This window comes from Colletotrichum spaethianum (genome assembly GCF_022836535.1).
Source record: "Colletotrichum spaethianum MAFF 239500 DNA, contig46, whole genome shotgun sequence".
NCBI classification, from domain to species: Eukaryota; Fungi; Ascomycota; class Sordariomycetes; order Glomerellales; family Glomerellaceae; genus Colletotrichum; species Colletotrichum spaethianum.
Genome location: NW_026054816.1, coordinates 38,908 through 53,379, shown reverse-complemented (window position 1 = coordinate 53,379; position 14,472 = coordinate 38,908). Strand labels below are relative to the sequence as shown.

The following is a 14,472-nucleotide window of genomic DNA, read 5'->3' as shown; positions in this document are numbered from 1 at the left end:
TTGGACGGCGTGTAGGCGTGGCGGACAACGTAGAATGCAGCATTGTTGTCGACATTGCGGAGCTCAGATGTGCTGATCGCTGCGTTGTTTGTGTACCCGGTACCCTGGATGCAAGTTAGTATCATAACCTTTTCGGGTTTCTAGTCAACTTACGTTTCCGACTCTCTCAGTCTTTGTTAGGTCCTTGGCCACTGGAAAGTTGTTAGTGTTGCTATGTTTTCTCACACTGGGAGTCAATATCTATACCTCTGGTGAAAAGAGTTAAGAGTTTTGTTTCGTAAAATTTGCTACCGATGATTCTGTTCTCAGACACTGGAGAAGAGTAGTCGTAACTCGATGCTGTTCCGCCAAGTCAGTATCCCGGTGGCCTAGTTCGATGCATGATCAAGCTAAACTTACCAACAACAGGGCAGGCAAGCCATCCCCAGTTAGTGCCGCCGAACATCATGTAAAGGGAGATCGCAGTGACCCTCTGGTAAATGAGATCGCGGTAGAAAATGTTGGCAAAGTCAGCACCAATGTCGCCGGGACAACCTCCCTCGGGTCCGCCCCAGGGGTTGTATGAGCCTCCTTGGAACTCTGGCAGGAAGTTCGGTTGCGACCTGAACTGTTGTTAGTGGCATCAATTGACTCGTGGCTCAAAGCACGTACGGAGACTGAATGGTGAAGTAGCTTTTCAAAGCCTTGTTAGTCACAGTTCACCAAGTAAATGTCATGATCCATCTTACGTGTAGTAGTCCTGAGTTAACTACAATCAAGCTGGTTAGTCAAACCGCTGAAGTAAGAGTATTTGATGATCAAATAGTCACTCACGTAGGGAATGTACTGTCCGTTGGTACCCGTGCACTCGCTCAAATTGCAACTCCAACAAGAAGGGTAGCTATCCACACCGACAACATCAACATTTCCAGTAGCATTGGAAAAGTCTTTCGACCAGGAGAAGCCTCGCTTCGGACTGTCAGCGAATGGATTCGACACCAAGGCAGCCTCTTTAGATGAATCCTACCATGTTGGGCGCATTGTGGGCCAGAGGGACATCAATGCCGTTCTCGCGCGCGCTGTCCTGAAGAAGCTGCATGTAGTTTGCAATGGGTGGGTTCAAAACTCTGTTTGGGATATCTTTCCACTGTCCGTTGAGTTCGTTTTCGATCTGAGCTCCCAGTTAGCGTATGTGATCACCGTCACTTCGGGAACCAGGACCTCTGTACCTGGAACATGAGGACGTTTCCGCCGTTCGTGACCAGATGCGGGGTGACAATCTTGGAGATTTCCGACCAGTAAGGTGTCCATGCCTCGGTGTATCTCGGGTCGTCGTTTCTCAAAGAGCCGTACTCGCCGGTCGTGAGCCAAAGGGGGAAACCGCCAGCATTGGTTTCAGCGTTAACGTATGGTCCAGGTCTGATGATGAGATAGATGCCGAGTTCCTTGGCCACAGTCATGATGGACGTGAAGTTGTGAGCTCCAGTGTCGAAGTCCAAAACACCGGGCGTGGGGTTATGGTAACCCCAGTGGTTGTAGATGGAAAATGCATTGAAGCTGCCTAGCCGTCAGTCTCGTCGCCAATAATTTGTTCTCTCTGACGTCTTACCCGGCTGCTTTGACCTTCTCGAGAAGGTCACGCCAAAGTTCAGGGCTTTGTTATGTCAGTCTAGCACGTGTGTAATGACGCTGGGTTACAAACACTGGGATACGCCAGTAGTGGAACTGAGAAGAGTTAGTTTGATTGGCCTTAGTGTCAGACAGACAGGATTTCTTACTTCGCCAGAGAAGACAAAGAGTCTCTCGCCATTCACAATGTAGCTATGGTGGTCCCTGCATGAAGCTACATCAGTATCAACCTTCATGTAGCATCTGTCACATTCAGGATCATCTCGAAATTACCATTGGACAACTTCGTTGAGACCGTTGTCATGGATCGGCCAGTCAACTTCTTGAGCCGAAGCGCCTTGCGACCCGCAGAGCGAGGCAGCGAGCCAAAGAAGGCCGCTGACTTTCAAGCCCAGTCTCATCATGGCGCTATTATGTTGCTGAAACTTGATTCAATGCAACACGATAGGCGAAAAGTGAAGCTACCAGCCAATTGGCGAGACTGCGCAGAAAAGGCTACTGCACCGCGCATCTTTAAAGGCAAACATACTTCGATGGCGGGCACCCTGGTCCCATCGTGTATGTCCTGGATTTAGCGTAGTATCCGGACAAATGTCCTCGGTGTTGAACGAGCCGACAACTGCGGGGAACGATGAGGGGAACTTGGGGAGAAAGCTGACGATCTGCCCCCCCAGTCTTCCCCCGCGATTTTGCTAACCGCAGCAATCATCGAGGCAGTCAAATCCTGATGTCATGGACTGTTTGCAGCACCCGCCGGCTCCTGCAGTAGCGTATCGAAAATTTCGACGGTTCATTTAGCCGATTTTTTCACCGACAGCCTTGGTATCATATCGCGTCGTGCTTCAGTGGTCCGCGTAGTAGTGTCTCTGCAAAGGAGTCTCCGCTTTGGCAGCCAACACGGTCCGATACTGCGTCGCAACATCATGGGCCGATGGCCACTTTTTATGTCATTCCGGGAGGAGCCGAGGTATTGAAACACAAACATGCTTAAAGGTTCGGGTTACGTCAGCAACATGGTCGCAAAGTCATCAGATCCAGCTTCAAGACGGCGTATCGAGGCGCAATATCAGCGAATTATCATTAGACTTGCATGTACTGTGTTCCTCGTAAAGCGCAGTGTTTGTACGGCTCCTGGTGCCGTCATCGCGTAACTATGTATGAAAGACTAACAGCGTTGGCAATCGCGTCGTCTATGCACGAGACTTGCCTCATCAAATGTGATGAAGCCCATATAGCCCAAAGCGTAATGACCTGGGATCGGAATCAACGAGGCTTTACGTTTGTCGGGTTTGACCAAAGCCACCTGCAGATGAATATTTTGTAATTTGCTTTACTGGAAGTTTTCGGATTAAAACCAACCTTGTTTGCACTAACCAGTACTCGCACGCGAAAATGGTGTCCTGGCATATGCATTTGGGTCGCTTGGCTTTTAAAGAGCACCGGCTCAACTATAATGGAACCCGTCAAACTCAACAGGTGCCTGAATACAAAGCCAAGGAACCGCGGCGCGAAATTAGAAATACAAGCCATATAGTAGGGTGCTAGTTACATCGGGGTCCAGTTTGCTCGCTGCAACAGTTTCTCAACCCGTGTTTCCATTCATCAGACTCTTAGCAAGCCGGAGTCGCGATAGCAAACACTGTCCTGCAGCCAATCTGGTTGCAGACATCAGCCTGCCCGCACTCGAAGTTAACCGTCGTCGTAGACAAAGCACTAGGGCAGCCACAAGACTTAGTGATGGTCGATGTGGTGGTACATTGGGCAACGAAGCAGCTCTTGCAGACTGTGCCCGTAGCGGTGATCTTGGGACAGCTGACCGAAGAGCAGGGAGCCGTAGTTGTCTTTGTGGTTATTTGAGTGGCAACTGCCGTCACGGTCGAAGTCTCGCGGATGGTCGTCAGCGAAGTAACGATTGCCGTCGTGGCAGTTACAATCGTGGCAGTTTTGGCCGTCGTGATGACCTCGGTTGTGGTGCTGACAGCAACTTCGGTTACTGTTTTTGTGAAAGTGACAGTCTTCGTGCGGTCAATCGTGGATGGTGTAAGAGTGATGACCTGGCCCCAGGCTCCTCTATGTTCTGTTAGCCACAGTTGGTGTGAGGGTAAAGAGACCGACAAATTCAGAAGGCCCAGGAGGAGAGTAAGTAGCTGAAGTGTGTGCATTTTTGTAGGCTGGCCGGAGATCAGTATCCGCTTGCTGTCAGTATCGCAATGATGATTGATGAAAGTTTGGTGTCTCCAAAGGGATAGTGACGAGACCTTGGAACCATTTATACACGTATCGTCCTTAGCAAATGAGTTGTGAGCAACTTGGTATACAAACATTATCAATTAGGCTCAACCTGCTATGAACTTTATCAATGCTCCGGTAATATGCGTGAAGGGGTTGACCAGAAGGCGTTCAGGCATGTGTTTACCCGGGTCCAAAAGGAGATGCGATGTGACTCAACCGGCTGGGTAAATCTGGTACAGCTGAGCGAAAAGGCTCTAAAATAAGATGAAATTTTATTACTGGCACAGCTGAGATAATGCTCTATGCCGAGGCGAGGGCCATTGCGTGGCGGCTGAAAGTCGAGACAATTCCAGTAAACGAATGCAACGATGCAGACCCAATGACACCTATTGATTTAAGTGAACGCACCCGATCTGGTAATACGGAACTATATAACAATTCAAGCTTGCATCGCTTGGATACGCTGTGAAAGACGCCCGACACAGACAAGACAATCTAATTCAAGTGAATCCATGGACTGGAATCAAAAAGTCCCAGATTTATGGAACGATTCTTGCAGACTTGTTTGGCTTATCTGAGTCAGCAATAATGCTGAAAGATTATTTGCACATCTTGCACAATATGCTGAATTACCAATTGGAAGATGAAAGAAAATAACTTGGACGGTTTTCAAGACCCTTCAAACGCAGGGAATCAGGTTATAATTTATTGTCAAACTATGGGGGGGGTTTTTTTTGGCTGATTATAGTTCGTTTGGCGGTTGGCCTCTTCAACACCTCCAAGAGGTGATCTGGTTATCGTACTCAACGGTACGAGGGTCATCCGGGAGGGCAACAGCCAGGTTGTAGTTGTAAGAAGAGGTGAGTCCGCGGTCATCACCCTTGTTGTCGCAGCCCTTGAACCTGTTGGAGAAAATGTTAGCACATAGATTCAAGCGATACATGTTTTGGTACGTACTTGTAGAACTGGCACTTGCCACCGGTGTTGGTGGACAGAGATGTGACTTTGTCGTTGAAAGCGTCGCTAATTACCGTAGAGTTGGCAGGCTGGTAGTCAAAGTAGGAGACTATACGAGTCACTTTAGTAACCAAGTCTGTGTTGTGAAATAACGTCAAGACTCACCACAATCGCCGGGGCTGGAACCAAAAACAAGGCAGTCACCACGGAAACCCTGAATTTCATTAGCGATTGTTCAAGCCGAACTAGGATAGAGTCCGACTCACTGCATCGGTGCACTGAAGCAGAAAGATTAGGTCAGGGTTGGTCTCGTTGCGATTCGGGTCAGGCTCGGCCTCCTGGCGAGCCTTTAGGTTTACCGTAGAGACAACCCCGGCCTTCTGGAACTGTTCAAAGGCGGCAGAATTCATGACACTGTTGGCAATCGTGAAACCTTGGACAGAACCAGTGTTGCGCTGGGCAAGTGGGTTGCTGACAGCGGCAGACATGACGCTGGTGGCGGCAGTCGCAGCGATGACGAGGACGCTGAAGCTCTTCATGTTGACATATGGGTGTTGGAAGCGAGTGATTTCCGTATTCGTAAAAGAATGACTTTCTCAAAGCGATCGATGGCCGACGGATCCTACCACTCTCTTAACGTCTGACGTCGGGGTAGATACCTGACTCTCCGACTGATAATGGTTGCTCTGCTCGATTTGGTTGTATCCAGCCCTGGAATTGATCTTCATTTCTGATCAGCCTTTATATTCAACGATCTTTGCGCTCTCAGGAAAGCATCGACGCCGTAGTCGATGCAGACTATCTAGAAGTTTACCCAACATTTCCCTCAGACTACTCGAAACTCCGCTTGTAATTACCTCTGACATTTGGGGAAGGAGGGATTTGGCTGCTAGAAAGCCAGTTTCAATTCGCTCAAATCTGATGTAAAGATGCTGCATAAGGCCGATATTGTAGGTTGGTTCTATAGATCAAGACTATTCTGGAGACCTATGTGCCAAAGACCAAACTATCCGAGGTTGTTTTTCTGTTCTTTGATTCAAATCCTAGCTAAGTCCACAAGTGAGTCTTTCATGGACGGCTCATTGACGGCCGGCTCTCAGAAACGAAATGATGGACCCGTATAGTAAAATCATGATTTTTACTGTTGACTTTGTATGAATGGTTTGCGAGAACACTGTTTCATCGACAAAATGAAGTGACGAGGCACATATGGAGTGAAACGTAAACTTGCTTCGCACGAGGCTCGAACAGCCCGTGGCGACAAGTTGAGACTGCAAGCAAATATACACGGCGCATTTTTTACCAGTAATTAAACTCTAATGGTGGCAACATAAGTAGTTGTTGAGGGAAAAAAGAAAGAAAGAAGATGAAGGAGGGACGTTCGAATTGTATCGTCGCAGGTGTATCAGATCAGTATTTGAGAACGAAATCAGACTGGGGCCTGAGTTATTACGTACAAAACTGCATTGATTGATTATAGATTCAAGTCGCCTATAGGCGTCCTTTACTATGTGCCGTTCGTCTTTTGTTCCAGTCTCCCTTACACAGGATGGAACCAACTCTTGCATTCCGATATGTGTTGTTCCAGAAGTTTGATTTAAAGTATGTTCTAAACTAGTCTAGTTCATCTTGTCTGTCTCAATTATTGTGCGAATGTTGTTAAACAATAAGAGTACTATTTCTCTAGATCAAATCGACCGATTAAGTAAACTTAAACTTATTTGACTCCAACATGAAATACTAGATTGCCGCTTGGGCTGTTAGGTTGACAATCCTAGTCACGAAAATCAGTCTTTGAGCTAACAAAAACAATCGCACGAAGACAATGAGCTAGGTCTTGTGAGCCATCTAACGAGGGTGTAAGACCTTTAGTAGTGTGTCTGACCTAGTGTAATCATTGCAACTTTTAAACCAGCTGCTTCTTGGATAAAAAGAAGCATGTTTGGCCACAAAGTAATGGCTCGACAACTTAGGAAAAAGGGGAGCACTATGGCTAAATAGCTTTGAGTTGCATCGCTATGGCAGGCCGGCCGAATGACCACAGTACGCTAGGTGGATTCTTGCGAAGTAAAAATTGAAGATTCTACGCAGAGATGGGAAGAGGGCTCAAAAGAACTGGGCCGATACTGATGAATAATCTTGCGGAGATATATGTCGGTATCACAACATTCATGTCATCCTGGCCCGAGGAGTTTCTACGCCAGGCGGGGAAGATAAGAGGAATTCGCCCTGAAACGGAGATCGGGCATCAGAGCTGAAGCCAGGTGCGTGTAATTGTTACGATTTACGGATCTGACGAACTTAACCGAGACTGCGTCACGGATCGAATGAAATGGAAACGTGCCTCTGTTACATTGGGAGAACAGAAATCTGATAAAGAATCCCCATTTGCTACCGGGTTCCAAGGATTCGCTCAACGGTGATTAAGGCCCGAATAGGAAACACGTATTCTGAAGCCGTTGATTGGCTGCTTGGGCAGCCCCTGCAACCGGAAAGAAAGCCATGATTGGTCAATGTACGGAAAGGACTCCGACCCCTGAACGACAAGATCTTGCTCTCTTCCACATCAGCCTTGTCATCGGGTCACATAATCTCACCTCCGGAGGTTGACCTTGCTTCTGCCCTGGCTCCGAATTGTAGTCAAGACCAATATCCTTCCCAGGTGGTTGACTTGCTTTTTCATTCCATCGCCTCATCTACACACTCGTAGCCCGTTCCGAGCACCCATTTGCAGGAAAAAGAAGAAGAAATAAGCTGCGAAGATGGGCACCAAGGCGAAGTCCTATAAGCCTCAACTTGTCGTCAACGACACCGCAGCTGCACTAACACAGTCCCAACCACAAGCTCAATCGCTGAGAGACTTGCATTCACAGAGCCCCGGCTCTAAAGATGATCCCGCGTAAGTATGCACTTCTATGCGAGAGAGGGTTCATCAACAATACGAAAGTATGCTTGACGACTTGCGAGGCCCACTCTCAGACCGTTCTATTACTCGATACGGTTAAGGACCTGACACGAAAATTCAATCGACTCAAAGAAAGAATAAGATAGTGAAGTACCATGAATACATGACTAACTGACCGGGAACGTAGAACGCCACGAAACGGTCAAGTCTCGGTCTTTGCACTGACGAATCGGCCCAAACTAAGCCGCGCGAGCGCCCCAAAGAACCGAAATGGATGCAAGGAATGCAGGTACGCTTGAGGAAGCTCTCTTTTACTCTAATTCCATTCGCTCCACGAGATCACATGCAGGTTTGCTGCATCTAGTAGTAGTAGTACAAACAGTAGTCTCACGCAACCGATAGGCGACGCCACATTAAATGCGATTTGGCCAAACCGCACTGCATGAAATGCGTGAAGTCTAACCGACTCTGTGAGGGATACCTCGATTCAGGTATCCATGCCCTACCCCAATCTTGGGGCCAGGTACAATCTGTCACTCGCCCAGACGTACGAAGTAGCCGTCGAACTACGAACACCCGCATCCTGGTCGTCCCTGGATATGAAACTATCTTGTTTAGCCACCAGCAACAATGGGACTCGTTTCAGTCCTTCATCGTCGGTGCAGAGCAGGGCGGCACCGTTCTGAAGAATAAGTTGGCCGAGATGACGCCGCAGTATGCCCAGAATGAGATTGCCATCCGAGAGATCTGCTCTGGCATTGGAGCCCTCGGCAGGTCTCTATCTCCTGACGTTACCGGCACACTGGCGAGTACAGCATACCGTCAAGCCTTGGAGCACTACGGCCGCGCCGCCAATGCCGTGTTCAGCGTTAAAGCAACGACACGCGATCTGCCGAGCGTAGTCCTAACGTCGTTGCTGTTCACCACCTTTGAGATGGTGGCTGGAAATACCGAGTCCGCCTCGAAGCACCATAACCACTCCGTCGCCATGATGGAGCAGCACATCGACTTCAGGATCGAGAACGAGAAGGTCCCGTTCGAGAAGCTCAAATTCTCCCAGCTGGAGACGGCCGTGTTCGACTGGCTACTGAGACATGATACCCACCCATGGGCACTTAGCTTCGGCTCAGAGAGCATACGAATCATGGCCCCGGCACGGAAATTCCCGAACTGCAGACATAGGTGCACTATGCAGGACATGCCAGAAAGCTTTGCAACCATCTCCCAGGCCACATCTTGGTGGCACGTCACGCAGCACGCCATGCTGCACCGCCTCCACGAGCTCAAGATCAAGACCCCGGAGGCCCTTGAGGACAACGGCGCCTCCATCTGGAGAGAATGCGCCGATTTGCTGCAAACCTGGCGCGCGAGATTCGTCCCGCTGCTGCAAGCCTCTAGACAGCAACGTGATCGCGACTATCACCGCTGGTTCAGGGCCATGGCTCTCGAGGCCCTCTACGCCGAGTGCCTCTCAGCCATCTACGCCCGGCACAGGCTTGACACCAACGTCCTCCCGGCTGTGACGCCCTTGTACCTGGAAATTGTCCGGTACGCCATGCGAATGGCCAAAGAGCAGCGATTCAACGGCCTTGAGACGCTGGTCGTGGAGAACAACCTCGTTCGGCCGTTGGCGTGCGTACTGTACAAGTCGAAGGACCCGGAAGTCGTCCGGGAGGTAATGGGTTTACTGAAGGAGCTCGTCGGAGGCGTAGGCATAGCAGAATCATTGCTTTTCATGTTTGGGTGCCGGGAGAAGAAACTACCTTTGCGAGCGCTCGAGAGGGGTTGGGGTTGGTCTTTCACCTCGGCTGGGATTACTTCGGGTGCCAGCTTGCTCGAATACCTGGATTGAGCTGGGAACGTAAATAATGATAGATTTAGAGAAACATAAACCCACAACAATATGAAATTCATTCACACCAAGGCCTAATTGGTTTTGCAAGGCTCCGCGCGTCTGGGCATGCTCCAAAGAAGATGAGGACCTGCCCGCTCCCGAGCCCTTGTTCCGAACAGACACTCGGCCCTCAGATGCCAGCACACTATATAAATCCTTGATACCGGAGGTTCATTGTCGGTGGGCGTTTTTAATAACAGTCCCGCATATGATTCATTTCGATGTGTAACCATGCTAAAGGGTGCATCCGTACACTGACTCGGTAAGGTATAGGAACAACCCAATAAAGAGAGACAAAACGCGTCTCGATCCCCAATGGTTCTTTGCCGATATAGCACGCCAACTTCAAGTCCCCCACCGCGACGCCGGGCTCGGAGCTCAGCCACAGTGAGCCACCCGGTGTCCCCCGCGGCCGCGCAACCTCGACCCATCCGGAAGCGTCCGGTACTCTTCCGTCGAAGCCTATCTGCAGCCGGCCGATATAACGTAGATCGACATGGACTCCTTTGTGGATACTCAAAATACAATTCCTCCCTGTCATTGGGATCAATGGATGCGTTGAGATATTTCTCGGGTTTTTTGATGGTAATAGTTTCGCAGTTGCCAAGACATAAACAAAGTTCTCGATGCCGCTGCCCCACCAAATCTGGACGATCCCAACACCGCCAGCTTGGCCTTTGGCGACCGGGGCGACGATCACAAAGCACGAGGTTCGACCGCTCAAGTTCGTGGCAGGCGGTTGAGTTGAAGCCGTTATGGAAGTGTGGGATTCTCTATCATTTGCACAGTCATGGAAACAACCTAGCATGATTTGCCAAGGCGAGAAGATGGAGATATTCCAGCATAGGAGCCAGATCGCGCCCTCAAAATACATATAAATAGTGACTTCGTGCGCAATCGAGAGGAATCGTGTCGTTCAATCCGTAGTCCTGAGCCGCCTACGTCAAGTCGCAGTTGAGGCTTACCTCTCCCGTCGTCATGATGCTCTCTCATTTCATCACCGCCGCTTTGGCTTTGGCCACGGACACACTCGCCTCACCCATCGCGCGATCCAACGGGACCAAAAAGGACTGGGACCTTGACTGGATCTCTACCGATCCCTCCCTCCCCAAAGTCATGCAAGTCTCTCAGCCGACGCTGACCCTCAACGGCTATCGCTGACCTCCCACGCAGCATCTACAGCACAGGCGGTACGATCCTCTCCGCCTCCAACTACAGCCGCCTCGACAACATTGTGTACGGCTCCGGCGACAACCCTACACCCGAAGGTCTCATCAGCAATGTCCCCGAGGTCCTGAGCGTCGCTCAGCTTGCTGTCGTCTCTTTCCCGGCGGTCGAGGGCGGCAGCGCGGGGGTCAACTCGTCGCTGTATCTAAACATCAGCCAGCACGCAAACAGGCAGCTCTGCGTCGAGGGAAGCGACGTTGCCGGGGCGGTCATGTTCCATGGGACGGACACCCTCGAGGAGACGGTGAGTGGGGGGTCCGGTGGGAGTTGGAGGCGAGTGACTAATGAGGTCGGGAACAGACGTTCGGCGTCGACTTGACGTTCAACTGCTCCAAGCCGTTCGTGGCCACGGGGGCGATGCGGCCGGATACTTACGTGTCGCCGGATGGCTACGCGAACATCTACCAGGCCGTTGCCGCTGCTGCGTCGCCTTCCTCGCGTGATCGCGGCGGCCTCATTGCCTTCAACGACAGGTAAGTCTTACAGCCGTAGAAATCCACGATGTCTCGTGCATTCCTGGGAGGGCGTGTCGGTTAGCTGACTGGAACGCAGGATCACATCGGTGTACTACTCGACCAAGCTCAACGCCAACACGCCAGACACCTTCAAGGCGCTCGAGCAGGGCAACCTCGGCGCCTTCCTCGCGGGCCAGCCGTACTACTTCTTTGGCGCGGCGTATCCGACGGGACGGCCGCACTTTGATGTGACGAACACGACGGAGCTGCCTTCTGTAGCTGTTGTCTATTGTTATCGTGAGTTCTTACCGGATAAGATGTGACAGTAAAAAAGAGACTTTGAGCTCGGATGCTGATGGTGCTTGCAGAGGGCTTCGACGCGTCATTGATGTACGCAGCCGTCGAAAACGGCGCAAAGTAAGTTCAACTTGGCAGTCGAAGAAATTGGAAATGGCCAAGTAGCTAACCACGACCAGGGGTCTGGTGATCCTCGGACCCGGCGCGGCATCCGTTCCCCCCAGCGCTGCAGTCGTGGCCGCGGACCTCTTTGAGAAGGGGATTCCGACCGTCGCGGCCCCTCGCCCGGCCACCGGCGCCGGCGTCCCCCATCCCGTCCCCGGACCTCTGTACGTTTCTGGCCGTCTCACATCCTAAATTCAAAGCACTAACCTCGTCATGTAGCATCTACTCGAGCTACCTATCCGGCGAGCAGGCGCGCATCATGCTGCAGCTCGCCATCAACGCCGGATACGACCTGGAACAGGTCCGGGACTTGTTCGAGAGCCAGCTGAGGAGCGCTGTGTATGACCCTGCTGCAAACCAGAAATTCTATTATCCTTCTTGAGCAAGAAGACGGGAACGCGAAGTATAGTGTACAGTCTTGAGAAGAAGCGCCGTGGAGCTAGAAACATTGCCAATGGTAATACAGTAATCAAACATCATCTTGCACATGAAACACAGAATATCGCAGTTTCACGCCGTTTCCAAATCACATACTGCAAGACTTCTGAACATCAAAAGGGAGCCCAATTGCCATCATTGGAGTGCCTTTGTCGAGACGATGGATGCAGGGCCGGAAACACTGCAAGGCTGCCAGAGGTCAGAGCTGGTGAGGAGTGTCGATCAGGCAAGTTTTGGTCTGTCTGCTGGGAAACTGGAAGACGCATCTAAGCCAAATGAAAGTAGTCTAGAGAGTAATTACGTCAGGATGTGCGGTCGATTTTTGTACGTCCAGATACATAAATTTGTATGTACAAGATAGGATGGACGACGAAGAGACTATGTATCGTTGAAGGCGCCTTCGGACTTCACCTTTCGACATGAACCAAAGTTTCGGTCGCCTTTGGGAGGTGACCTCCTCTTCTCGGTGGCAAGGACGAGGGACTCAGCCAGGGGCTCCTGGCCGTTGCCCGACCCGCCGAGCAGGGCGGCCGACTTACCTCGCGGGCCTGCTAAGAAGCGGCTCTTGGTCGCCGCCCTCGTGGGTCGCCCGCTGCTTGTCCTTGTTGCTGTAGGGCCAGTAGCCCTTTTCTTTGCAGATCATGACGAAGAAGCCCGTGGCGACGGCGACCCAGTACAGGTTGTACGAGACGACGGAGCCGACGGTGGCCGAGTTCTGCCAGCCCAGGACGGCGTTGAAGATGCCCCAGAAGCCGCCGCCGTTGAGGTCGGGGTTGCAGCACTGCCGGTTGTTAGGGAGTACTCTGGCAAGTTGGGGGGGGGATTTGGGTCAGGGGTGCTCACGTTCACGTGCCAGACGCTTCTCCGGATGTCGTAGGACCCGGGGCCAGAGCCGAGCTCCGCCGCGTCGCCTCCGACAATCTTGTTCCACTTCACGGCATGTTAGTTCGCTCCGAGAGGTCCGTTGAGAGGGGGTCACATACCTCGTTTTGCTCAAAGTGCCACACGCCCTTGGAAAACAGACCGGCGGCAATGAGGTACAGGAAGCAAGTCGACACAATGAGGAACACCTGGATGGGCGCAGTCTTGGAGCCCCTGCAAAGAGAATGAGCGCATGGTACCACAGCATTTGGCTGGTGTCAAGACTCACCTGTAGATAAAGTAGCCGACAACGGCGCCAAGCGTAAGGCCGAGGACGGCCGAAATGGCGATGGAAGCGGCCGTCTCGCTCACGCCGACGCCGGCGATGAAGAGCACGCCCTCGAAACCTTCGCGCAGGACGGTGATGAAAGGCAGCAGGAACAGCGCATACTTCTCGCCCAGGTACTTGAGGCGGTCGCGGAAGGGGCCGGAGTGGCTCTCGCTCGCGTTCAGGGCCTTGGACAGCTTGACGCGCCACTTGTCCTGGAGCTTGGTGACGCGCAGCAGCACGGCGCCCATGGCGGTGATGATGAGGGATGCGCCGAGCGAGAAGATGCCCTCCCAGATGCTCTCGGCGGCGGCGAACTGCTCGGCGCCTAGGCTGTGGATGCCGCTGATGATGGCCATGGCGATGAGGACGCAGGTGGCGAGGCCGGTGGCGGTGCCGAGCCAGACCTGCCTCTCCATCTTCTGCTGGAGGACGGGGTCATCTTTGGTGGCGAGGGTGCGCTTGATGAAGGCGAGGAGGACGGAGACGATGATGGCGGTCTCGAGGGACTCGCGGAAGGTGATGAAGAAGACTGGACGTTTGTTAGTGAGGGCCGGGGAGGTGAGGTGAGGTTGTTGGCGGCTCTCGTACTGGGGAGGGAGAATAGGTCCTCCATTGTGAGCGGACACGACGTGTGACTCGATACGTGTGTGAGAGTGAGAGTGAGAGTGAGTATGAGTGTGAGTGTGGAGGTTGAAGACGAGCGGGTGGCGACCGGGGAATGAGCGATGGAGTGGCCCAATCAGGGACGGCTACGCTCCAGATGCGGCGGCACGGCGCTGGAACTCAAGGGATAAAGCTACTATGTAAGGTGCACAGGTGTCGTAGGTGTGTGTACGGGCAGACACTGGGCTTGAAAGAAGGACTACGGAGCAGAGTACGATAGCATGGCAGGAGGATGAAGACAGCTTCAAGTCGTTCGGACGGAGGATGCGGAGGAGGTTCGGGGCAGGAATAAGCGGCTCTGCGCCGAGGAGCGAGAAGGGGACCCCCCGAGGGATTTCTAGGTGTGGATGCGGGTGGTGGTGTCGTGTGAGCGGGCTCTGAAAGGTTTTCTTTCATCCCGGAGTCGCGCCAGCGAGGTCGGCTAGCGTCGTAAAACCGG

General features: G+C 52.0%; 4 protein-coding genes across 4 annotated transcripts; 2 read left to right on the top strand and 2 right to left on the bottom strand.

Moving 5' to 3' along the window:
* Positions 1–4,609: 4,609 nt before the first annotated feature.
* ColSpa_11402 (uncharacterized protein) lies at positions 4,610–5,336 on the bottom strand (the record flags this gene model as incomplete). The annotated part of the gene is made up of 4 exons (XM_049277614.1): positions 4,610–4,742; positions 4,798–4,906; positions 4,963–5,011; positions 5,064–5,336. 4 exons carry the CDS (start codon positions 5,334–5,336, stop codon positions 4,610–4,612), a joined length of 564 nt encoding a protein of 187 aa, XP_049133571.1.
* Positions 5,337–8,405: 3,069 nt separating this feature from the next.
* ColSpa_11401 (uncharacterized protein) lies at positions 8,406–9,554 on the top strand (the record flags this gene model as incomplete). Its single annotated transcript, XM_049277613.1, has 1 exon — positions 8,406–9,554. One exon carries the CDS (start codon positions 8,406–8,408, stop codon positions 9,552–9,554), a length of 1,149 nt encoding a protein of 382 aa, XP_049133570.1.
* Positions 9,555–11,666: 2,112 nt separating this feature from the next.
* ColSpa_11400 (L-asparaginase 2-4) lies at positions 11,667–12,122 on the top strand (the record flags this gene model as incomplete). The annotated part of the gene is made up of 3 exons (XM_049277612.1): positions 11,667–11,695; positions 11,755–11,904; positions 11,960–12,122. 3 exons carry the CDS (start codon positions 11,667–11,669, stop codon positions 12,120–12,122), a joined length of 342 nt encoding a protein of 113 aa, XP_049133569.1.
* Positions 12,123–12,713: 591 nt separating this feature from the next.
* ColSpa_11399 (high affinity iron permease ftrA) lies at positions 12,714–13,983 on the bottom strand (the record flags this gene model as incomplete). Its single annotated transcript, XM_049277611.1, has 5 exons — positions 12,714–12,959; positions 13,022–13,108; positions 13,162–13,273; positions 13,329–13,899; positions 13,959–13,983. 5 exons carry the CDS (start codon positions 13,981–13,983, stop codon positions 12,714–12,716), a joined length of 1,041 nt encoding a protein of 346 aa, XP_049133568.1.
* Positions 13,984–14,472: the final 489 nt, after the last annotated feature.